We start from the raw sequence: 27,607 nt of genomic DNA on the forward strand, positions 1-27,607 counted from the left end.
GAGAAGATATAGGTTTTGCGTGCCTTTTACAATACAATATCGGTACAGTAACAAATTTGTAGCCTGCTGGGTGAAACAATAAGTTATATACCCGCAAGCCACAAACGGGATGGATGTAGTTTAATAGTTTATTGCATCGAATCGTGAGCGATAGGTTTGATTAATTACGTGTTGAACAATCTTTTTTGACGTGTTAATTTGTGTGTACGGATTTGTTAGCTGCACGTGCCACCAATTTTCCCTATGACAAAGGGTTAATCTGGCCTAGATGTATATGCGTTGAATGTTTTTAAATTTTTAAATTTTGTAGAACCTTTCGCTTAATCAGTTTTTAAACAGTTGCAATTAATATTAGAGGTAATTTATCTGCAGATTAAGTTGATAAATGTTGCGATTTCAATGCATCTGCCAAGGCTCCCATCATCAAATATTTTATTCAACAATATTGTTTTGACGAAAGGCAAATAATGAGACTGTGCGACCATGAAACTAGTAACCCTGAAGAGATAGACAAGTGCTTGGTGGTTACGAGCGTAAAATTAGTGGTGTAGATAGGCATGAATAAAGCTATGTCAAATGTAATAAAGATGCTGACATTGGGAAGCTGATGATACACAACGGACGGACCGACAGCAATAGGTTGGGCACCTGTCTTGGATGTCAGGGTAACTGTGCTGTAAAAATCTTCAATTAAATTCGTCTCTGATTGTGCGGAAAGCAGTGTGATATTCGTTTCAACTTGTCGAGACTGCACAGGCAACTGAATTAATTTTATTTTGTACGTGGAAACGGGGTAAGGGGTAAGGGCTCATTTATAAATTATGTCGCGCTTTTAGTGGGCCGGGATACGAGAAATTATGATACATATATGGCAGAGGGTGAGTACGATAAATCGTAACACCAAAACTTCATTAACTCTCCGGAAGTCGCGCTTATGACCCACTGAACGAGCAGCCGCTGGTGCCCTAAAACGATTTCGCTAGATTTTCAGAGCAGCGTGCACTCAGTGCACTAGCGTGACTTCCGGAAGGTTAAGGACAAAAATCAATTATTTGGCAACTTGGTACACTGGAACCGCCATTTACGAACCAATACGGGGGTTCGTAAATTGAATTAGTTCGTAAAAAAGTGGTTCATTAAAAAGTTGTATTCCTATTATTATTATAAATCGTTTCATCAAAGCAGTTCACAAAATTTAATGATTGTAACGTAACATGGATATTTTAGGAACGGACTTGACAAGAAGATGATGGAAATGGATGTTTTGCGCCATTTTGAAATCCAAGATGGCGACATCCGGTTGAGCAACGTTCTTGATTACCCTAATAATGTGGGTATTTTTGGAAAAGGTTTGACCAGCATATGCTGGAAATGGATGTTCGGCGTATATGTATTTTTAAGTTTGAGATGGCGACTTGGTTGCTTCTCGATAACCCTAACGATAGAGTGAAGTGAGCCAATTCGGACAGCTGCCCAAATCGGACCCCCAGCTGTTTCTCAGCTATGGTAATATTAAGATAAGCGTATATATCATTTTCATGACTGTCATGTAGCTCTGTTCTATCTCACAAAATTTAGTGGTCCTCAGTTTTCGTCAGCGTGCGCTAGGGGCGAATGTTGCTTCGGAGCACTTTTTTTGAAAATGTGTGAGCCGAAAAATAAGATTTTTATTGGTAACAACAACTAATTAAATCAAGTGCACTATCTTGAGTTTGGATGCGCCGGATAATATTTTTTATTTAATATCATGTTTTGGGCGAGACCATCGACTGTTTTCGATTAATCAGTGTGTGAATAATAGAATATGGGTTGGTCCAATTCTGATCTTTTGGTGTAAATACGATCTGGTCGCGATCGCCTAAAACCGTTTGAGAGAAAAGTGTGCGCAGTCGTTCGAGTTTTCAGAAAAACATAAGTTTTTGCAAATCGGTTGACGGATTTCTATGTTATAGCTCATAACCTATTTTTAGGTAATTTGGCCCAGCTTTTACTTTTTATTATATATTTACTACAAAGTTTTATATATTAAAGAAAACTTTTTATTTCACAAATTAGAATTTAATGAAAATCAAATAGGGATAACTTTGGCCAACATAGGAATTCATTTCTATTTCAAAAAATCGATAAGAAATGGGTGGTCCGTGTTGGAACAGGGTTAGGGTAATTCGGACCTTTTATGTATTTTTGCGCAGAACCCTTTATACACAATACGGTAAAAGTCGTCTTAGGAAAAAATGTGCGAATTGATTGAATGGCTTGCAGGAAAAAATATTTATTTGTTAATCGGTTGACACGTTCTAGTTCTATAGCTCATAAACCCTTACTATATCCGAATTGGCTCAGTTCTCCCTATGGATAATTTTGGATAACTCTAACAATATGGGTATTTTTGGAACGGGTTTGACGAGTAGATGATGAAAACTGATGTTTGGAGCCATTTTGAAATTCAAAATGGCGACTTCCGGTTGAGCGAAATTTTCTAGAACCCGTGCGGATATTTTTGAAATGGGCTTAACGAGTAGATGACAATAATCGATGAGAGATGCCATTTTAAAGGCTAAAATAGCGACTTCCGGTTTATCAAATTGAGGTTATAGAGAATTTATCTAAATCGGAAGTTGTCATTTTGGATTTTGATTGCTTCCGACATAGATTTCTCTCTACCCTATTCCGAAAATACTCATATTGCTTGGGTTAGACCGGACCTTCGCCATTTAAACCGGTATATTGGTTTTCAAAATGGCTTTCGACATCGAATTCCGCCGTGTACTCCTCAACCCCATTCCGGTATTTTTTTTTATTTTGGGGAGGAGTTGTGAACTATCGAAAAAAATGGTAGAACATGGAATATCCATCTTATTTTGTCCAACAAATGTTACGTGAATCGAATATTATGTAAAAACGAGTTCGTAAATCGTGGTTTCGCTGTGCTTGGTAGGGCAAGCGGGAGGCATGAAAATGTGTGACAGTTTATTACATGGAGAGAAACTTTAGAATATTTTTGAATGACTTAATTTTTAAATCGTCCCTAAGACACCGAGAAAGGCCGATCAAAAGTATTTACAGGCTTTCGGTGCTGTTTTCGTGCTTAGATGTCTTTAGAAAACTTTTATAAACCTTGATTTTCCTTAAAGAGATACTCCTCATTTTTGGAAATCTCATTTATCATTCAACAATAAAAAGTATGCAATAAAAATTGGACTAAACCGTTTTGCGCGTTAAGGGCACAAGATCTAATTTTAACCCATTCATGCCCATGTTGTTTGTGGACAACAACGTTTTTGAGCACCTATAACTTTTGATTGAGGCAAGATTTTCTCACAAAAACAAGTAAGGCTAATAAATGTGACTATTGGCTTTCATTTGAGCATTAACAGTTATAAGGATCAGCTCTAGAACTGAAGTTATTGCAATTAGTCTGATTGAACTCCAATGGAGCAGTGCTGCCAGGGACCGTTTACGTTTACGACGGAAAATGAATTTTTCATATAACTTCATTATGTTGCAATATGAGTGAAAACTGATAAAACTTATCAATTTAGACTATTTTTGGCTACGTTTTTCACGCAGTTGGACTATTGTAAATACTCTAGGAGAATTGTACTGAGCATTGGAAGGTAAAAATTGAGCACCTTCTAGCACTGCAAGGAAAGCACCTACCTTTCTGAAAAAAGGTTTTTCGAGTTTATTGACTCCACCGTTTTCAAGGAAAAATAGTTTTGAGACCCTACATGTACTAGAAAAAAGTTGGGCATGAAAGGGTTAATTAGGTTTTGTTTTTTTGTGTTTCGAATTCATCTCGTCAGTAACTAGCACTATCTGGGTGTCTAGTTAGACGATGTATCTAATCTGTATGTTTGGTTTCTTGAATCAAAAAACAAGAGTTCGTCTTCGCATTTTCGTCAGCAAACCAGAGCTATATTTGCTTCCTGGGACATCACTCGGGACATGTGGCTTTAGGCATTCACATATGTCGTGTGAACTGTTTGGAATTTTTTGTGTCTAACTAGTGCTAATTTGGGTACTAGTTTAGATACATCGTCTAACTAGACACCCAGATGGTGTTATATATATATATATATATATATATATATATATATATATATATATATATATATATATATATATATATATATATATATATATATATATATATATATATATATATATATATATATATATATATATATATATATATATATATATATATATATATATATATATATATATATATATATATATATATATATATATATATATCTTTATATATATATATATAGTGATGGATGTATATATGTATAAAACAATACATAATTACATGTACATATATTCATTTGTATATATACATACTGATTTACATATGCATACTAAGATACTTACATATAAATATGTATATACACAGACACATACATACATATATGGATATATAAGCGTGATATAATCAAAACATTACTGTATTTGTGTTTTTATTTCTACGGTCAACATATATCCATACATTGATAGGGGTACCTTAAGCTCAGATCTCCAACATTAGCTCCTGAATATACTAATTTCAACTAATTAAGCTACGCACGGCGGTCCTAAATCAAAACAAGATGGGTAAAAGGCTGATAAAGTGTCTTAAGAAAAGTTCCATGAGCTTTGATTACGTGTCAAAATTGATTATCACCCTAATTTTCCTACTACTTTTGGAAAATTAACTTTCGGGAAGAAACCAAAGTGATAGAAATTCATTATATAGAGAAAACAATAAAAATGATTCGATGGTACTTCTACCCCTATATAACCGGTAAAAATTTGTAGGTAAATTGGTAAATAGTATCTTCTGCAATGCTATGGGGTTGGGGCAGCATTGGGCTCTGCTAAACCTCTAAAAATGCCATAATTCCGAACGCAGTTCCGACGAAGCGAGTCTGTGTCGCTTCTGCCAAGATCCTTAGATTTTGGAGATCAAAGATCTTGGAAATTAAAGGACCCTAGTCCAATCGGCATGCCAACCGGCACATCAGAATCGACGTCAGTAATATCCTGATTACGGCTTACTGGTCATTGTGAACGACAACGGACAGGACACGGATCACTAATGGGACTGCGACTTTGGTCTAACAGGTGTGTTTTTCTACCCCCTGAGTAAGGAGGGTTGATACTAACTTGAAATGGCGAGTGGGCTAAAAACACGGCAGCTTCTGTCCCGTAAAAACTCTGGCTCCAAGCTCTGAATACTACTCTCCATGAAGAATGGTGTCAACCTTAGCATAGCCTCCCTGCTTGCATAGATTACCGTGGGATCACAAGAGGCGATTACGTACATCGAGCGGCCAGGATTTGGGACCCCACAAAATGGAGCAACTGTACGACCAGGAGAAACAGCAGCCGCAGCTTCAACAACACGAGCAGCCTCAACAGCCGCAACCGCAGCTTCTGAAGCAAGAGGGCTGCGCCTGATAGAAAATACCAAGCTTGCCGAGTGTAGCAGATAGCTAAAAAATAGGATCGGAAGAACAATAAGCTCTTCTGTCAGTCCGGGCCGAGCATCTCTGTGATTCGATCGATCGTCCACCGCAGAGATGCGTAGCAGCTGTAGAAGAAGATTCCATTGATTTTAGCGATTACAAAACCTTCATCTACTCGATAAACCACCTTCCGCTGCTAATTTTGCGTTATCACACCGACAGGCATGGAATTAGTCGATGGGTCCATCTACCGTTCACAGCGTTATCCCACTGATGGTCTCTGGTGCCTCGATCCTAATAACACTTGCTGGGAACTCGAAGGTTTATGGGAACCGTTCCAGTCGTCATAGCCGGTGATTACGACACTTGGGCTGTAGAATGGGGAAGCCGCTTCACCAACTCAAGGGGGGATAGTCTACCTGAGTCCTTTGCAAAACTGAACGTAGATGTTACAAACGATGGTACAACCAACAGCTACCGCCGGGAAGGACGAGAATGCAGCCCCGGGCTGGCAGGATGTTTGAACTGGAAAGTGTGTAACGACTACCGAGCGATTCGGAAGCAATAGACAGTCGGAAGCGTATGTGACCCAATCAAACGAGCGGAGGTGGAAAACAACGAAGTTCGACAAGAGAGTATTCGTTCAGGCGTGAGTGCAATCATCTGTACTTCAGTGCAGATGAAGTGGTAACGGTAATAGCATGAGCCTGCGATGCAACCTTGCCAAGAGAAGGTAAACCAAGGTACAGTCGCCACCTAGCCTTCTGGTGAAGCCAGGCGATTGCTGACCTACGTGCATGTTGCCACCGAACCTGGAGGAAAACGTGGAGAGTCCACAACCCCACAGAAGGAGTAGCTCGAAGACTAGTATATAAGACGGTAAGTGCCGCACTTAACAAGAAAAGCAGGCTCATTAAGAAGCCTGCCTAGAGAATCTTTACCGCAACGCCAATTCAAATCTGTGGGGCGACGCATATAGAGTTGTCATGACGAAGATAAGAGGACCGGCAGTACCACTGGACAGGTGCCCGGAGAGGATGAGAGTCATCGTAGAAGCGATATTTCCACAGCAAAACCGACGACCTGGCCGCTCTCGTTAGAAGAAAAATTAGACGCAGTGCACAGAACAACAATTCAGATCATGTCAGCGTTTTAATGAAGGTGGCGAGAAGAGCAACGACCAGCAACGTAGCAGTTCAGGGCTTCGGGTCGTCGAGGCACCGATGAACCGGAATCGCCTGATCGACTTTGGCATTCGACAAGACAGTCAGCTGAAGAGATATAAAGGACATCAGCGGGCGCGACCTGAATAGGCTAGATCCGCCGCCGGGGTCTAAACTAAGCGCACGAACCGTCGACGATAGGTCGTCGGGACACCTGAAGACCAGAAATCACCTCCTCTCCCCGAATTCGCAGGACTCACCTCGGAACCTAACCAAACAGCATCAAGATAATGGTTTCGAGAGAACTTTCGACGCCGGTAAATTTTTCCGTTAGGCCCACCACCTCCAGGGACTTGTTCGAGAAGATCGTGAAGTAGCACCCTCAATAGGTCATCGGGGCGCCTGTAAACTGGAAGTCATCCTCTACCCAGAATCGCAGGACCGGGTAGCCCAGGTTTCGGAAGGTTTTCCACTGCCAGGGAACTCTTATTCGGACTAGGAAAAATCCACCGTCGGCGACTATTCCGAATAGTCCGTAGTGATTCGCCGGCTTGAATCGTTGGGGCACCAGTGAGCCGGACGCATTCCTCGAACCGGAATCGCTGGACAGACCTCGACACTCTCCCGGTCTGTGTCGAAGCAAGAATAAAAAAACACTCTTTCATCGGGGATTTCTTCACCGAGATCCCACTGTTGGGAACTACGCCGAGTAGACCCGAACGCGACAAACCACCAGTATCGGGTCGTCGCTGACCACCAGTATCGGATCGTCGCCAACGCTGAGAGGAGCGCATGTACAATATCATGTCATGTAGGCCAACTGATATGGCGGTAAAGAGACCAGCGAATTAGCATGGCCAATTACTTGTCAACAGCCCCGTTTCTAAGTAGTCATTTCAAATGGAATGGGTACGAAACGGATAGTACGGTCTAACTACTGAACGTGTGTGTGCTGGGACGGCGTAAAAGCTTTACCACCTAGTAAAAAACACACACACATGCATACTTTTTCGAATCTCGACGAACTGGGTCGAAGAGCATATGACACCCGGACTTCCGGGCCGCGATTTTCAGATGGGATTTTCGATTCATGTGCACCGGTGTAGTGGAGTGCACTGGTTTTGCACTTTGTAGCAGAAGTGTCAATGGAACATCCCCAGTTTTCTGCACTTCTGCTTGAAAGTGCAAAAATGGTGCAGTTCCAGTGCACTCCACTACACCGGTGCCAATCAATCGAAAATCTCAAGAGTGATTGCATAACCTTTCTATATGGAACAGGCAAAAATGTGCAATAATCCAAAAAAGTCAATCTTTGTCAATTTTTTTGAGATTACACCATACATAAAATCTCGATGTTTCATGCATTGCATAAAATTGGCATTAATAACTCAAATTCAATATTCAATTTTTTCTTTACTTCCCTCTTTGAACGTTATTCAGATCCTGCTTCTATGTACTCAAAAACCGCGGTAGGTGGTCAAATCGACTTTGGTTTCTCATTAGTGGTCTAGACTGGCAAATTTAAGTAATTTTGTACCCATTTTAATAAAATTTTTACATTATTTTAATATCATAGTGGTACCAGTTTATATGGAAAATTGCACTTTTTAAACCATAACTCCGGAACCGGAATTCCGATAGATACAAAATTCAATAGCAGCTGATGGGTACATTTTATATGAGACTAAGTTTGTGCAAATCAGTCCTCTAAGCAAAATGTGTGACATTTTACACACACACATACACACATATGCATACACACACATACAGACTTTTTCCGATCTCGACGAACTGAATCGATTGACTGAATGGATATGACACAAGGCCCTCCGGGCATAAACTTTCTATATGAGAAAGGCAAAACGTGCGCAAAGTACGGCAGTTACCAATACACGAGAAAACGTATTCGAAGGTATTGAATAAAGTGTAAAGTAAGAGTTGTCAGGGGCTTATATCTGCTACCAATCTCAACTATTTCAATGTCCAATTTTATTCCAAAAAGAAAACATTTCGTCGCTGTTGTGCTATCTTATGACAAGCGCCATTTTGCACATTTCGAGAAAAACGATTTTTAAAGTTTGAGATTGAATATCTTGAAACTTATAAATGGTATAAATAATTCAGAGAAGACAAATGATGCTTCTATCTATTCTGCATTAATATCTCAAATATTACGAGAATCGGTTAATTACATTGCGAGTTTTCTTTAAAAATGTAAACAAAAGTCGGTCTCACACGTGTCATAGGTGTGTATTGATGACAAAATTTGTATGGCGTGTCATAATCGTGCATGGAAAATTTTCCATAGAAAAAATCATCAATTATTAACTTTTATTCATATCTTTGGCTTCATTTGGTCTATAAACAATCGGTGAGATGCATTTTGAAGAAAATGAGTCAGGGAATCTAAAAAAAATAGTTATTTCTGGTTACAGTGTTGCCAAATATGCTATATTTCCAATTTAAAACTTAAATTGCATTTTTCTCACAGTTCGTGCATTTTTGTTTCGAAAATGATTATGCCATTGTGTTTATCAGATAGTTTTACATATAAAAACATCTCATACATAAAGATAATTTGAGCCTCCAGGCACAGTCATTTGAAGCAAAAAATTAGAAATTTCTCAGCACGTTTCTCGCTATATCTCAGTAACCAAGCAGAATTTCAAAATTCTGTGAACGCCACTTTGTAGAGATTTTTTAGACAAGTAATGTGGCATATCTAACTCATTTTACCCCAAAATGGCGTTTGTCATAAGATAGCACAACAGCGACGATTTCTGGTCGTTGTGAGTAAATTCGCATCATATTTGGCCTGTTTTAATCCAAAGAGGACCAAGCTCCATTTTGAGATACATGTTTCAAAAACGCTATAATTAATGCATTTTAGCATGAAAAATGCTTGAAAAAAATATGGCACTCAGTTCTTTTTGGCTTAATGCAAGCCATTTGTGATAGTAAAATCTATAGCGAATTTATGTTGAAAGCTCTAGTTTGCATCGAAGATGGCTGGCCATTTGAAATAAAATAATATTTTTGCCAGAAAGCGTTCCGTAATCAAAAACCTTTTAGTTCAAAAACAAAGTGATTGTTTTAGTTTCATTATAATGAAAAAAAGTTCCATAATAAAGTTTTAAAAACCAGGTGAACTTAACCGAGGCCGCAAAGGATGAGAATGCAAACGGGAAGGTGACTAAATAGAAGAGAATGGTGTTGGTATACTGTAAATTTATTTAGTCATTTTCTCAGATGATAATCCAACTTTCAAAAAATAGCTTAAATAGTTTTTTTGGCTTTGGCCTTTGTACCAACACTTTATTTAAAATTGTTGGTCACATTCAACGAAAAAAGAAAACCGATCCAAATATTGAGTTAAAGGTAAGTAATTTTGTCAAAAAGATCACCCTAGAGACAGGATTCGAATCTGCAACCTTTGGGTGTCCGACTCAGCCTGAAAAAATTCTAGCAAGACATCAAGCTTGGGTAGGGGTTTACTCAGGAACACTGTCTCCGTTTTTTTTTTAGCTAACGTCAATCCGGCGTTGGCTTAGTCCTGTCACTATATTAGTGTTGGATTCTGATGAGACGAAGCTGAAACGCAAATTAAATAACATTCTAAAAAAAGCCTTTCACATTTAACGGCTTTTTATAACGAACAGGGGTTTTCATTGATTTTATTTTCTTTATTTTAATGAATAAAATAATTCATATCATGAATTTCATTCATTCTATTCTTGTATCTCAGTTTTGACGCATACAGTTTACGGCTCTGGTATCATAGAGGCCAATTCGAAGTTTTTCATGCAACAACTATTGTGTGTAATCTTTATCCACTAATTTTTATCCGACACCACTCAATTCGAAAATGGTCAAGCTAAATTGAAACACTATCAAAGGATATTTGGGACATAATAATACAACCACATGTACACTATCATTTTTTGCACTAACTTCGGGCGCGATACCGGTATGCAAATACTCAGCCTTTTCAAGCTTTGCCCCATCATTCGCAAATCACTTCAAAGTCGAATGTACATCTTCTTTTTGCTAGATCTTGATCATATACAGCCAGAGTTCCACTCAATAAAGCTGTTTTACTATGGATGCATGGCAGGTTTACTTTTGTTATATGGACGTATTCGTTATAAATATATATCTGTTGTTTCCAAATTATCACAACTTATATACAATGTTCCTGAGAGTTGGAAATCATTAATATTTGATGTAGTACTAAAAAACTCGTTATTTAATTAATTATTTTGTGCAATATAAAATACATGTTATATTTGATATTCATATTCGGTATTCCAGGAAAAGCATACGATAGAATTTTCAAAAAAACTGATTTTGCCAGCAATATGCAGATGTGGTAACATTAACGTTCTCAATAACATTCGTTAGTACAGTGACCGCTTGCCCTTTTAAATAACCCCATTTTGAAAGATTTTTCATCATACAACTCTAATCGAAACATCGAAAATCCGATTAATACCGCTCGACCCGAAACAACGGATTTGGCAGAAAGCGAACCAATAACAAATAAACTTTTTTATCTGATTGGAGCATCGTTAGAGCTGGCTGGAAACCAGTTTGTCAACCGACAGTTAACAAAACGCTGCCGGCGAGGGCGGTGTGCGTGTTTTCGTTTATCGCACCCAGCCTACCTCGCAGCGCACTCAGCTAGAAAGGGGCCCGTTTAATTGAGCTTACATCATACATATAGTAGCGTAGTTATTATATTTACCTGCATAACCGTCGTTGTGCTAAGGCTCGTGCTCGAGGATCGTTTTTTTCTGTTTTTGTTTTGAGCCTTACTTTGTGGCCTCCTCCTATCTAGTAGCCGGCGTTTTTCTTCGCTGTCTCCGTTGAAGTTTCTTCTATTTTGACCTCTTTCTTCGTCAACACTTACTTTTGAATTTTTTTTTCGCAAGTATTGCTGGTATTGGGGTAGCAGCTTCTGCTTTTCTTGTAAGGGGGTGTTGTTCTCTTCAAAGTTTTTCTGCTGTTGCGATTTTCTTCACGAAGTGCGATTTTTCACACATGAGTGAGCGAGCTTATATCTTCTCTCCTGCACTTTGTGTTGCTTTTGTGGTACACCTAATGAATTATGAACTTTGGCTACGTTCAATATCAATCAAGCTGCCACAATTGATTATTTAACAAAAAACGCGAGTTTATGGGCTGAAACGACTTCAACATCTGTCAACGAGATGCGTGATCAGTGACTTTTGGAACTCACTTTTTCGGGCTAAAAGCTATTAGTCTTACCAAAAACTTTGATTTTCACTGTTTGCCCTTCTCGCCTTACATCACAATTCGTGCAAAATGTTTCACCTTTCAGAGGGCACTCCTTCGTGGGTTTCCTTGGCTTCGTTATAGCACATTCTCACGAACGGTTGTCAAAAAATTATTTCAAAGTAATCAACCTTGTGCCGATGTTCAAATTTCCCTTTCGTGCCCTAGACAATCACAGCTTCACGCTTGCCAGAGCAGCTTGTTGTGGGAGGGTTAGGTGTCAGTTCGAAAACAAAGCGTTACTCAATTACGACCGAGCTAAGCATACTTTAGTTTACGCTTTCCTTCATTTTCCATTCGCGATTCGGTTGCGCGCGCCCGCGAAATGTCACTGTAAGCGATGCACTTCCACCAGAAATTCAGTTGAAGCCCACTACACTTGCACTTCAATATTTTCGCCTTGTACGCAACAATCCGTACTCGAAATACCACCGATTTTCGTCTACGGCGCTTCCTATGTTTCTAGTACCCTAAAAAAAACCCCGACAGAACAAAAACACTCATAAATTCCACTAAGAGGGGGGGTCCTCTATGCTCTTCTCTTATTTGGCGAATGCAAACGAAAAAAAAAATCGTCTCACTATGCAGCAGAAAGAAATGATTGCTCGTGGGGGTAGTGAGCGGCGAAATTACTCGCGAGACACACGGGCACACTCCGTAAAGGCTGTGCATAAACTGACGGCCAGATCTCCGGTACCGGGTGAAATATACATCAGGATCCATACTAACTCAGCCAGCCAGTGAGTCGAACCGCGGTTTTCTGAAAGGTAACCGAGTAGCAGGTAGTAACCGACTCCGACTGGATGCTTTTCTTGCTCAGCTGTGTGCTGCTGCTCTCAAGGCTGGCGCGTGGTAACCGCGAGAATACGTGAGATGCTTCAAATCTCAGGTAAACCGTGGAGAGATCAATTGCGTTATTCGACGTCACGCTTTACCTGGTGTGCGGATCATATGATGTCAAAAGCTTTTCGCGAGATAAGCTCTGCTCAGCTGTTTTGCTTCGCGTAAAGTAAGATGGTATACGTGACAGGCACGGCCAATGCCGGCTGCGACCAGTTGATGACGTTGCTATGTAACGTTGTTATTCTCTCGTTCGATCTCGTGGAGGTCTTAAAGCTGGAGATGCTGGCGTTTGCTCATAGAGAGAAGCTGTGTAGTCTCGGTTGCCCTTTCGGGCCTGGTGTTGTCTGTTTCATTCGAGATACAGGGCGGAGGTTAGCAAGAAAGTATAATTTTGATTTATCAACACTTACACTGACAGAATATATTCGGAAGTCTAATACTAATAGGTTTCGTATAGACAAATTTCTTAAAATATACATTTGACGAATCAAGCAGTTGGAGGGAACACCGCAAATCATGTATTTTCCAGAAACGTTGAACAAAAAGCTTCACCACCGTGTCGCTTGTCGATATTTTTGCATACAAAAATTACAGAATGTTATTGAAATGATACAATATAATGTACGAAAGTTTTGATCAATTCGCTTCAGGCAAAGTTTCAAAAAAAAAAAAAACGCAAAAAATGTTTTTTTACGCTTATTGGATAGATGTGAAAGAATTTATCGGTAAAAAGCCTAGTTTTTAGTTTGAAACCTCAGCTACATTTTGGAGCAAAAAAATTGCTCCATTTCATGGCAGCGTTAGCCGACGATTTGCAAAACTCTACGGTTATCCATCCTTTTACAATGTAGGGGTAATTCGGACCTCTCTACGGGGCAATTCAGAACATCATTTTTTGATGTTAATGAACCAACTTTCAAATAATGGGGTATTCACAAAATTGGAGAACTTTCTGAAACGATGGCCCTCAAACGCATCTTATTTGTTTTATATATTTATTTAATTATTATATTTAACTCTTTTTATTTTTAATTTCATTTTGATCATTTTACTATTTTATTCACTTAATAAATTTCATTCGTGTTATTCATTCTACACATTTTATACATTTCATTAATTTAATTCATCTTGATCACTGTTCATGTTATTTATTTTATGCATTTTGTTATTGTATTCGCATTCGTTTTATTAATTTTATTCTTTTTGTTAACCTCATTTAATTTACTATTTGTATTCGTTTTGTTAAATTTATCAAGTTTATAAATTTTCTTCACTTTATTATTAACCCTCAAAAAGACAAGGGGTCGCGGAGGCAGTGCACAGTGGTTTAAAACGCGAAAAACGTGATCGTTTTGAATAACTTCGAAATGGTTCGTTAAAGCGATATACAACCTTCGGAAGAATTTGTGACAATGGAACGCCCCTTCTTTCTAAATAAAAAAATTGTTGATTAATCCTCCTATAAGTGAGATGCAAAATTTATTTCTCGTATAATTAAAGATAGCGAGTTGAAGTATTCAGCAAAGTTGTAGTAAATTCATTTATAAGAAACTTTACCGAAGGTAGAAATGTCCTATCTTTAATGGTTTTTTAGGTATCGAGGATTATTTGAGAAAAGACCGGAAAAATCATTTTTTTCATCATAACTTTTTTTCAAGATATTTTAGAAGGCCACAATGTTCTACAGAACTGTCACAATTAATGAAATACATAATTTTTGTGAACAAAGTAATAAATTATATTGAACTGTTTTTGAGATATTCACGTTTTTTGTTCGAAATACGGCCTACTTTGCTCTCAAATAACTCATGAACGGGCAAAAACGGGCAGACCACTCAGTATGGGTTTGAAAGTAATACAAAAATGCTATAAGCATCTGAACAAACCCTTTGTATCCGGTTGTATCCAGGGCTCTGGTAGCTAGAGTCGAAAAAGATGTTTTTCTAGTCTAAAATCATGGTATGAAACATATTCGGTGAAGCTGAAGAGATAAAGTGGTAGTGTCTTCAGAAAAGTTTTGGAGAATACTCTTACAAGAAACATTGCCGAAGATATCGGCTTTCTATCTCTACTGGGTTTTGGATAGAGTGAATTGTTCGGTGGTAGTACAGGTAATACGCTGGTTTATAAGCCAGTAGTCGTATGGTCAAGCCCTAATGAGAAAGGATTTTTAGTATAAGTAGGCGGCACATAAACCCTGACATTAACTTCAAAGTGTGTCGACAGAGAAGGTCAAGTTCCACAATGAAATGTAGTACCAAGACTTGGACCATCAATATAAGATTGATTGTTCGTGTTTGCGAAGAACGAATTGACGGTTGAATTTGCATTGGTATATAAATGAAAAAGGAATATTCTTATAGTAATTCGTTTACTATTCACAATCGCTATTACACTCATCCGCATCAGAATCTTCGTCAGAGTCACTTAAATCCAACATAAACAATGCATCTGGGTCGAGTTGTCGTTTTGATTTGTTTGCGGTATTCAATTCCACCTAGATGAAGTAGCATTTTTAGTAATGTTGAATATAGCAGCAGTATCATGGTATGGTTAAGTTATTATCATATATTTTATACTTATAAGCAAAATGAAAAACACATTTGAGTATATTTATATGCATGTCACTGACAGTTCACGGGATAATATATTGAAAAATTCACATATTATCTACACTGAAAGCCATTCGATAAAAAAAATAACAAAACAAATTTTTGTTTTCCTAATTAGTTGATTTCAACAGAAAAATGAATAACGTAACTAAATTTTCTCTTAATTTTGAGAGATTCTCAAATAATAGTTATTGAAAATTATTATTGATTTTGATTCAAGACGCACATCATACGAAATGACAGCAAGTAGCTAAGATGCACACCTTACTGAAATACATCAAGGTAGCGACAGCAACACGCTGGGCATAACGGTTAAGCACGTAGGTAGTTGTCTCAGCTTGGAAAGCTTGTTTTATCCTGGACGCAACTACCTGAACCAGTACACAAAAAAACAGAAATTCAACTGACCTCATTTTGGTTTTACCTAGTTTTTCTTTAAAAACATTTCAATAAAGGGATGATTTTATTGACATTTTTTTCAATACATGTGCACTGAAAATTGAAAGTATTGTCGAAAATTGTCAAAATCATTCTATTTCGGATTTAGTCGATTATATAGCAACATTTCAATTATTAACCAATGTAATATATAATATGATAATTATTTTTCATCGTTTGAGATTCCAAACTAGATGTGGAATAAGTATGAAGTTTTTTTTGTAGTGCTGGATAGTGTTTGTGACTAAATAGAAAAAAAATATACCTTTATTCTAAAATTCAAATCAATCAATTTCCAACAATCCTTAAATACCTTTGGCTATTTCGTCTCATTTAAGATTGAAGTTTATAAAAAGATAACATTATGAGAAACATAACTCTGTATTATATTTACGTGTGAATTACTGACATACGGAATTTTTCAACAATTTAATTCCATACCTTTCATCCGTCGGTCGGTGAAACAAAACGTTTGAAATATCCTATGTTGTATTTTACGATGAAGCAGTTTAATTCAACAATGAGATTAGTTGAATTCTAGTCGTTTGTGTCTTGGCTGAAAAGGTAGTGTAACGGCATATGCAATTGTGTCTGGACTAAAACAAGCGTTAGAAGCTGAGACAAGCGTTTCAAGCTTTAGCTCATGTAGCTTTTCAAGTTTTGTGCTTTAGCTTTTTAAGTTTTGTGCTAGGATGAAACGTTCGTGTCCAGACTGAAACTGACAGCATCAAACCAACAACGTTGGATTATTGTTTTCAACAAAAATTTAGTTCGCCCAAATATTAACTAGACGAAACCAAAAACTCAACTAATTTTTTAGTTGAAATTGTGATGAATCGGTTTTCCGTGTACATTTATGCATACCTGTAACCGATGACATGACTTTTGCAAAGTTCAGTAATGTACGCTGCCGTAACACAACACGAATCGCAATTGTTTCACGTCACACTTGATTAAAACTGCAAATTCAAATTAAGCCAACAAAACTGTTTTTCTGCACACAAAATCTGACACAACACTAGACAGTGATAATGCGACACAAGTAATCAAAGCATGCAAGATTAATAAATGAAACCATTTTTGTAGGGTTTCCATAAATGGTGCACCTTATCTAAACAACCAGTAGAGATAGAAAGCCGATGTCTTCGGCAATGTTTCTTGTAAGAGTATTCTCTAAAACTTTTGCGAAGACACTACCACTTTATCTCTTCAGCTTCACCGAATATGTTTCATACCATGATTTTAGACTAGAAAAACATCTTTTTCGACTCTAGCTACCAGAGCCCTGGATACAACCGGATACAAAGGATTTGTTCAGATGCTTATAGCATTTTTGTATTACTATTACCAAACCCACACTGAGGGGTCTGCCCGTTTTTGCCCGTTCATGAGTTATTTGAGAGCAAAGTAGGCCGTATTTCGAACAAAAAACGTGAATATATCAAAAACGGTTCAACATAATTTATTACTTTGCTCACAAAAATTATGTATTTCATTAATTGTGACAGTTCTGTAGAACATTGTGGCCTTCTAAAAAATCTTGAAAAAAAGTTATGATGAAAAAAATGATTTTTCCGGTCTTTTCTCAAATAATGCTCGATACCTAAAAAACCATTAAAGATAGGACATTTCTACCTTCGGTAAAGTTTCTTATAAATGAATTTACTACAACTTTGCTGAATACTTCAACTCGCTATCTTTAATTGTATGAGAAATAAATTTTGCATCTCACTTATAGGAGGATCAATCAACAATTTTTTTATTTAGAAAGAAGGGGCGTTCCATTGTCACAAATTCTTCCGAAGGTTGTATATCGCTTTAACGAACCATTTCGAAGTTATTCAAAACGATCACGTTTTTCGCGTTTTAAACCACTGTGCAGTGTTGCCACAATTAAATCTGTACCGGGAGTTGAAAAATATTTTCTATCTGTACTTTTATATAGAAAAATCTGTACTGTATTCTATACCAAAACAAAACCAGTTATTTGAAAAAAAATATCATTTGATGCACATATTTTCGATTCGGGCCAGCGAGCTGAAACTGTCATTAAGATGCGATATGCGAGAAAACTGCTTGTAGCGAATCAAAGGGATGATGTCTGAACGAAAGTCGAGCAGATCTGCGCGGAGTGTCAGCTTTTACTCTGGCAAGTACTAGTTGCTTTGCTGCAAACAAAATCCTCATATCTTGCATCTTTATGTCGACAGCTCCAGCTCAGCTTCTCGCCGCCATTTTGTCAGCGATCTAACTCAATATTTGTCAGTTTGAAAAGTTTAATTATTTTACGCTCTTGTCACGTCAAAAACATTCTGTACCAATCTGTGCTTTTTTGCAAAAATCTGTAATCTGTACCGTACAGAATCTGTACCAAAAATACTTAAAAAATCAGTACCTTTCTAGATAAATCTGTACTTGTGGCATCACTGCTCAGAGGCCCGACTAGTTCCAGTTCTCTAGTTTCAATGGACTTGTAATTTGAAATACAAATGATCGAGCGTTTTCGGGCTTTCGATTCTCTCACCGATAAAGCGACGAAAAAGAGGCTTTTGACCTCATTGAGGCTTATGTGCGCTTCTTCTTGAAGTCACAATTATAGCTTGCCTTTTTGAGGGTTCAATTTATTTCATTCATTTTATTTTCTTTGTTTTGTTCCTTTGAAATATTGTAAAAAGTTTGTTAATTTTTTTCGGCTTTTTAATTTTGCTCACTTGATTCATTTTTTTCATTTTGTTCATTATATTCCTTTTATGCTTTATGATTATTTCGAGTTCGTTTTACTAATTTTATTTTTTTAATTCCAATTTTATTTAATATACTTTATTCATTTACTTCATTTATTAATTGCATAAAATATATTCTTTTTTATTCCATTTAAAAATGTTATTAATTTCATGCTTTTCATTTATTAATTTTAAAAATGGGTATTCCATGATTTTTTCCATAATGTTCATTCTACAGTTAAGACCCGTTTTTATCAGCCCCTTGGTGAATTTTAGGCTGATAAAACAGGGACATATATCTTTCTTTCTTTTTAACAAAATGATTTTTTTTTAGTTTCTAGATATAGCCTCATAACCTTTTTTGATTATTTAGTATAAATTTCCCCTTAACAGCGCAATATTTAAAAACAATTCAAATTTTTATTTTTGCATATTTCGGATCTCTAAGTTAAGCAAAATATGCTCAAGAAAGGATTTGCTCAAAATCAACGTGGTTCGTCTGCTAGAGCCCATCAAACTACCAACTATCAAATTTCATATAAGGCTGACAAAATTGGGTCAAAAAGCTGATAAAATCGGGGAGAGATAAAATCGGGTTTTCGCTGTATTTGAATCAAAATGTCATTTAATTCGTTTGTTTTTATAACTCATTTAAATAATTTATTCATTATATTCATTTTCATACATGATTGGATTTATTTAGTTCATTTTATTTGTTTTTTTTCATTTTTATTCTTTTTGTTCATTTTTCTTCTCTTTCTATTCATTTAAACGGGTACTCTTATATAATTGTGGCAAAAAGTATCTAACATTTAATTTTTTTTTGAAACGGTAAAATGACTTAGATTTGTGCGCTGTTCTGCTAAATGTTTATTAAGGTTTCATTTATAAAATAAAAATTTTTCGAGCGTAAGGTGTCTAAAAGGCGTCCAAAATGGCGGCTTTTTCGAAACTAGATTTTTCGAATATGCGGGCATTTTGGTTTTTGAACCATTCAACCAATCAACTTCGGGTGCCTAAAAGAAGACAACATTCTCGGGCGATGTAACCTAAAAAATCGCAATTTTTTATCATTACCGATTTTTTACAACCGGCCAAAGTAGAAAAATTATGCGAAAAAACAATTTTGTTCCTATATCGATTTTTTCATGTTTTTTAGCTTGGGGCGCCTCTACGGAATGTAATCTTCATGTTTTGATTTGCTGCTTGTAGACGACGAATTGTGACCTTTATCGTGCCCGCAGATGAGGTCAGTTTTTAAAACACCTTTTGCTGGAGCCGCCATTTTGGACGCCATTTTTGACACCTTACACCCGAAAACTTTTAAATTATAGATGAAACCTTAATAAACATTTTTCAAAATAGCGCACAAGTCTAAGACGTTTTACTTCTACAAAACAAATCATCAAACATTAGGTACTTTTTGCCCAATTATATAAGAGGACCCCTTTAATACGGCTGATTTATTTTGTTTATTCATTCTATTTCATTTGTTTTATTTACTTAATTTTTTCTATCCATTTTAATCGTATTGCTTTAATTTGTTTTATTTTTTCAAATAATTTGATTTATATTATTTATTCTATTCATTTTATGAATTTGATTATATTTTTCATTGCATGCATGCATGCAAATATTCATTTTTACAATGATTTCATTTCCTTAATATTTTAGACTTGGAATAATTTATTAATTTTTTCAGCTTTCATTCGTGTCGGCCTCTGAATCATGTTCAACCCATCTCTTGTTGCATGTTCTGCATACTAATAAATCACTTCTAGGTAGAGAAAATCGGGGTTTCTGCGGAAAACTTATTTCTGCCTTTCGAGTATACACCTTTAAGGTCTCGGTTCGTAGATTTTGGATTAAGACATGTGGCGATATCTAGCGATACTGTTAAATTGTTATGTATGAAGGCGTATTTGTGATAAGGTTGTTACGGTTCGAGCTTGTTCAGCGTGAATCAGCTTACCAACTGATGTGTAGTACTGTCGGCGCAAAGAGTTACATTCAACAACTTTCTCCTTCAAACTCGTGCAAATTTTGGATGATTTTCTGCAGTGAGTGTATGCAGATTTCATCTACAATATGGGTTTTTAAATCAGCGAACATTTCTTCCATAATATGAAACAACACTTCAAATCATCGAAGGTTTATCATGCACAAAGCTCGACAAACATATGATTACGGCTTAAAATCCAACTGTCAAAATTCTCTTTGAAAGGAAATTCCGGACAAACCGTTACTCACCAATCACAGATGGTGGTTAAAATTTTTCTCTTTCATAACCTTCTGTGAACTATGTTTGGCCAGTAACGGTTTGTCCGGATTTTCCTTTCAAAGAGAATTTTGACAGTTGGCTTTTGACAGTTGGCTAGTCGGTTCCGACAGCATGAAGTAACAAGTTACTTTACGCTAGTTCGGACATGCCGTAGACTCAGGTGATTCGCATTTCTAATGCCAAAAGACCCTGACCCCTACGGTAGCAGACAAAAGGTTAAGTCGCCGGTGAGCTCTAAGCTTGCATATATGATCCTTCCACGCTTTTCTAAACTTTCTCCTTTCAACACCTTGCTCTCCCTTGAGTACTATGGCTCTAAATATTGAAAAAATATTCTTCACCTTCCAGTCCCTTGCTAATTAAATGCCGAAAAAACTGTTGACAAATTGACTCAATAGGTCGTTAACAAAAATGGTTAACAAAAAAATGGTAAAAATATTGGCTTTTAAGCCGTAATCATATATTTATCGAGAAATATATTGTAATTCTTCAAAGGACAAACTCATAATATCGCATTACCGTAGTAAAGTGACTCTATACACGAGATGTACAGAGTGCGGCATTTCTCCCGACGGCCGTTTCGAAATTATCCTATTGGCGTTCTAAAATTTTCTAAAAAAAGAGAGGCCAAATCGAAAACTCTTACCATTAGAACCAGTGATCGACGGTTTGAGATTTGGTTTGGCCGTCCTCTTGTTGGTAGAAGAAAAATACTGTTTGCACCACATGTAGGAAGGATCCGTTATGCCTAAATGATCGAAACGCGTAAAATATTTTACGATAATTTTCCGAAACAGCCACTGTAAAATTATATTGTGAAATGATGCGAAATCTATTCCACAAAGTCGATGCCAGCCAAAAAAAAATTTTCAATGTTGCATCAAAACTCGACATTTCATGTATTTTAACGACATTTGGCATCAATAGTACGACTTCGATTTCTGAGATATCATTAAAAAAATTGTTCCGTCGTATATAAGATTTTACTATGTGACCGGTCAATTGAGTCCATATTTCTGGAACCATATAACCGATCAGTACAAAATTTTATAGAAATCTATGGGGCCAATATTCCTTACATTTGAGACTAATTTTGTGAAAATCGACTCAAACAACTCCGAGAAACTGATGTGAGTGTGTTAATTTTGAAAGATGGCCATTTTTTCCGGGTCGTCCGGAATCCTTTGTGGTGGTCAATATGGCCGACGAAGCTGTGGTGGGGGGAAGGTTGATTAGAGGTGCAACCAACTGCATTTTATACCTTCCATTTGATGCTTCGAATCAGTCATCACCGAATAATCAATATGACTTTAATTCTGGAACATGCCCGAAACCCGGGACAACTTTCTCCAACAACCCCGAAATTTCCTGGTTGACCTCTCCTGCCGCATAATTTTGGATAACCTGGAGCCGAGTCCCCAAATGAAGCAACCTTGCTCGGTAAGCTTCCTTGTTTGGGCACCGGTACTAGAGTTCTTCCTGGATTGTTAGTAGCTTACCAAGGGAGATCTCCTTTTCTTCACACACATATTACCGCGAAATATGCGAACTGGTTCCCTCCGAGTCGACTTCTTTAGCGACAAAATTACCCGAAGATGCCGCTATCGTTGGACACCGGAAAGATTGGCATCAGAAGTTATGAAAATGCTTCAAGAGGACAACTAAAAATCCTGCTTATCAAAACGCAAATCCACATGAATACGCACGTCGCGTCTGGTTGAATTTCTCCAAAGCTATCCAATGTTCTATATTGAAAGAAACCACCATGACACAAGACATTAAAGTGCTAGCACGGTATATATTTATTATTTTTCACCCACTAACGGTTCCCTTAAAATTTGAGGAAATCAAATTGTACCATAAATGTATCAAGTCAAATTGAGAATTCAAGGCAATTAGCCACCACGGCCAAATGAAGAAAATCACTTCAAACAACTCGTCCGGCAGACCAACCACAAGCAATACAGTTCAACGATTTGGAAAAAAAGAAAAACATCAGAACAAAGTATGAAAAAATAAATGGAAATAAATAAATATATGACCGCTGAAAACTATTGCGGAAGAAACCTTATCACTGTTCTATGAAAATCCTAATTTTGGTAGAGCAATCCACATTCCGGAAAAAAAATCATCCTGAATTGTCGATAGTGGACAATATCTTTAAAGAATCTCTTATTGGCCATCAGCGATCTAAATCCGCAAATCTAAGTAATTTGACGTCCATTTCAATAGATTGCAAACCTCTGTGGTATTACGATTATAATGGTTTCTATGGGAAATTCCTGTGTGACCGTACTAACGAACCTCTAACTCTGGAACCAAAAGTCAGATCTGAAAACAAAAATCAATTGCAACTAATGGGTGTGTTATATCTTTCCTTTGAAATCAATTTTGTAGAAATCGATCAGAAATTAGCTGAGAAATAGATGTGACATTAACTTGGAGCTTGGTAAGCTCTCTGGGACATCAAGAACCGTCATTGGCGGTCTAGGTGTTCAAAGGTATTTCGATTAGTGATCTAGACCCGCAAATCCAAGTAAAGTAAACATTTTAATTTTAATTAAGTATTGCATCATTTTGACATCATGGTGGTACCAGTTTATATGGGAATTTGCTGTGTGAACGCACTCTTCAACCCGTATCTCCGGAACAGAAAATCCGATCAATACAATTCAATAGTAGCTGATGTACCTTTCATACACACTCAATTCGACTCGGCAATTTCCCAACAGCTGTGTAGTCAGCAAATTTAAAAACTGACGTTTCAGTAACGTGATATTTGTTTGCTAATTTTCGGTGAAATATTATCCGAGACTCAGCTATCAAACGTTACTTTTGCTGAGATCTCAGCAAAAAAAATGTTTGCTAAGATTTTAGCTATTGAGATTTCGGAAAAAGATGCGAAAAAAGCTGAGATTCGGCAGAAAAAATTAGGTGTGTATGAGACTAAGTTTGTGATGATGTTTTGATATACTGGATATTGATTTTCGCTTTGCTTCAATCATGATATATTTTAGAGATTCGTTTGATAAATTCCTGTGTTCAATTTTTTAGGTTATGCACTATCCGACGTTTCGGTCCGTTTGTGCTATTTTTCGAGCTTTCTGGAAGTTTGTTTGGTTTATTATTTAATTACATTAGTTTAATTCGCATTGTGTTACCCTTTTCTTGGACGGTGTTTTTGTGCTAAAATAAATTGACATTTGTCTTTTCGGTTCTTTGAATTGGAATAAACCCGTTTGAATCATGATTGTTCTTTGATATGTGGATCAAAACTTTCGTCTATTTACTACCTCTGAATTCGGTTTGATCACGGTTTCCGATCAGAATGAAATAATAAGACTGCCATTTTAGTTAAAAAACTTTGTTATAAATCATGTCTCGTTAGAATTTAAAGTAACAATAAGGATAGGGACAACATGCTTTATTTCGATCCACCGATGTGATGCACACCAGTTTTTCATTGTGATTGAGCAACATAATATATTATATGCTTAGCATTTAGTATGATTATTTATGATGTAATACATTTCCGAGTTCAGCTCAAATTTGTCAATATATCTTACATGCAGGTAAATTTTCTTCATTCAAATAAAATAGCACTACTAACATCGTTATAAACTGGCGTACTACGGTGTGCGAGCGTAAACTTGCGTCGACCCCAGTTTAGCCAAATGTTTATGTGTGGCAATTTAATTTCAACATCGCGCTTCTCAAGCAAATATTTTGTAGCCCTAGACACTGATTTTAAACAGCTACACGACCTTGATTGTCACGCTCTTGAAAAATCATTCGTGACAGTCAAATTACCACTGTCACCTTTCCGCGGCACCCAAAATTGCGGTAAGCGTTTCCACGCACTCTTTCACAGTGCCGCGGACACGCTTAAAACCCTGTAATGATGCAATCGCGTGCGGCAAATTAACACAACCGACATCATCGCGTAGATAGCGCATCGGGAGTAGGTATATGTATACCACTTTTACCACAATGACATCGACAATTGATAGCTGCTGGGTTATTTCAATGTCACGGTTAGCTGATTTCGTAACGGTGATCACATGATACTTCATTTAAGCGTCAATCGATTTGCGGTTCTCGTCTAAAGCTACCGTATAGATTACAGATAGTTACTTGAGAGGAACCTGTTCTGTTTCGATGGATATCCAAATCCTGTTCTCCGTAATAAATATTCCCATTCTAAACAAGAACAACTTCAAGGGCCAAATATTCTAACATTTGCTGGAGAACATTTAGCTTCTTTGATGGACATGACATTGCACTCTAATCTGATATACGTGTATATTCCGCAAAAAGCTCGTGTAGAAAACTTGTTTCAGAATCAACATTTCCCAATGGTAAAGTTTTCGGTCAATTGTCCACACTATAGGCATAGCTACAGGAACTTTTACGAAATCAATTCAATTTGAATTAATTTGAAGCATTTTTTTAAATCCAAGACATGCTAGTACCTTCAGCCATAGGGTAGAGTGAATACAATTTCGTCATTTTGCAGTCAAATTCAAATGTTGTAATAATACAAAATTTAAACAGGGCTTTAGCTATTTACAATAAAACCAGAACTGATTGACTACATTTTCTAATATTTCACTTTTTATATCTTAATAATAAGGTTAAGAAAAAAATAGATCAACGGATCAAACTCGTAATTTGAGTGTTTTTTTCCTTTCCCCAACGTAATCGAAAATATTAATGCGGGATAATGATGGAGACAAAGCTTACCAAAGATTACAGTGGTCACAGATAGACCTGTTGAGTGGAGTAACTACAATTTGAAAACATTTAGTATAAGATGCGAAATTTTATACTAGTATTCATAAATTTATTTGTGTACCACCCCTTTTAGAGGGATTCTAGCTGCAACCTTTAATATATAATTAGTTCATAACTTCGTACAGAGGTGAAAATAAATCTATACGATAAATTCTACCCCAGTGTTTAATCAACTCGTAAAACTATTCCATACAAATGTTTGATTTTGAAACCTCATTCGAATATGATGCTTGGTTTATGCGATATGGCCAGGGAATCAATTGTCATCGAGTATCATGTGTCTTCACTCTCCCCTATAGTAAATGCTCGAAAAGAATTCCATACGCTCTTATTTATGGTAAATACCGCCAAGTTCTGATTCACCGTTACCCCTGTCATCACGTCTCAGCGGCATGACCTGATCGCAATCAATAACATGAAATCTAATACCCAAACATATTCTGGCAAATGTGCGAGATAGCCGCGCGTCTAGCTCCTCCATAGAGGTAATATTTGTACAGCTCTGACTGCCAATCCGCAGTGAATCAGTCACACTAGAAATACCTACACGTATCATAGCTGATGATAGGTGGGTCTAATGAAACACGCTTTGGCTCCGAGGAATTGCCAAGTTTGCGTTACGTACCAATGGAATTATTTTCAGGAAGTACAACATTCCATTAGTATGATCAGCTGTCATACCGTGGCAAGCGTGCTTCCTGATTTGTTTTCAGAAATTGATAGGATTGTAGGTATCGAAACGGAGGTTTTTGGTTTAGGCATTTATTACAACGCATGTGAAGCAAATGTCGTTATTAAGAGTAGAGGAACTGGGGGTTACCCAGATAGATTAAGTTCATAACATATTCATAAAGCTAATATTTCCATATTTTTCATAAGTAACTGCTATCCAACTAATTTGCAATAAAGGATGAGTCGTTTAATATTGACACTTTAGTAAATCGGCCAAAGTTATCAAAATGAAACCAAAGTTTTGCAGCAGATCTGTACGTATATGTTTATTTGGAATGAACTTTAGAATGAGTTGGAGTAGAATGCTGTGCATTTGCGATTGATGTCTTTCATTTCTATTTTTTTCATTTCCTCATCATTTTTTCATCCTTCGCCACTTTTTTGGTTTTCCGAAGTTCGCGCTTCGTAATGTAACCTTCGCTCGGACTGAGTTCAGGACAGTTTGGTGGGTTCAAGTCTTTCGGAACAAAATCCACTGAATTAACCACATATCCACTCCTATACAGGTTTGGAAAAATAGCATGACTCCAAATCCGACCAAATTAACGGTTTTTGATCGTGCTGTCATAAAAGCAGCAAAACCCGGTTGTAAAATCCACCTTTCATTGCGCCTTTGGACGCGAATGATTCACTATGTTTGCCACAAATGCATATGGCCAGCCAAATCAGGTACTTCGAAGTGAATTTCGACAGCTTCTTTCATTTGAAACGGTCATCCACAGCAAACTTGCGCTTACCCGCTTCGACGTAGGTCTCAATGATGTAGCACCGGCATTTTGTTCATCCCGAAGTTCTTCGGAAGTTCTGCACCTTGTTCGTTTTAAATCCGGATTGTTTCTTGATCCTCTGGACGAAACTCAAGCTTTTTGGACAGGTCTCAGGCCGAAATGTTTTGATTCCGTTTGAAATTAGCAATCCGGATCGTTTCTTGGCCCTCTGGACGAAACTTTGCGAAACTTCAAGTTTTTTTTAACAAGTACCGTGTCGAAATGGTCGAATTCCACTTGAAATGAGCAATCAGTTGGTTTTTGATGCTGTTTCCGGTTTTCGTCCAACTCTTGATTTGTGGTCCGGTGTTATATCTTTGGAATCTTTGGAGGACACGGTCATATAATGTGTATCCATCAGTTTTCCCAAGGTGCGATGCATAAACCCAGGATTTTGCATTTAGGTGAACTGAATCCTTTCGCGAACGGTTTGATGATTTGCTTCCATCTTGACTGGAATCTCACTGACAATTGCAAAGCTTAGCGGGTGTAAACTATACGCTTTA

The 27,607-nt window shown here is 37.1% G+C and overlaps 1 protein-coding gene across 2 annotated transcripts in view; it reads right to left on the bottom strand.

Annotated features, from left to right (window-relative positions):
• Positions 1-27,607, bottom strand: part of LOC131688718 (uncharacterized) — a 215,915-nt gene that overhangs the window by 123,934 nt on the left and 64,374 nt on the right. The window contains exon 1 of one of the 2 annotated variants that reach the window (XM_058973183.1): positions 11,361-12,645. The exons of the other annotated variant lie outside the window; for it this stretch is intronic. Coding sequence (XP_058829166.1) covers positions 11,361-11,366 — 6 coding nt within the window. The 5' untranslated portion in view covers positions 11,367-12,645. Of the gene's footprint in view, positions 1-11,360; positions 12,646-27,607 lie in introns of those variants that run through there. 2 annotated transcript variants of the gene reach the window in all.

The sequence above is a fragment of the Topomyia yanbarensis genome, chromosome 3 (genome assembly GCF_030247195.1).
Source record: "Topomyia yanbarensis strain Yona2022 chromosome 3, ASM3024719v1, whole genome shotgun sequence".
In the NCBI taxonomy this organism is placed as follows: Eukaryota; Metazoa; Arthropoda; class Insecta; order Diptera; family Culicidae; genus Topomyia; species Topomyia yanbarensis.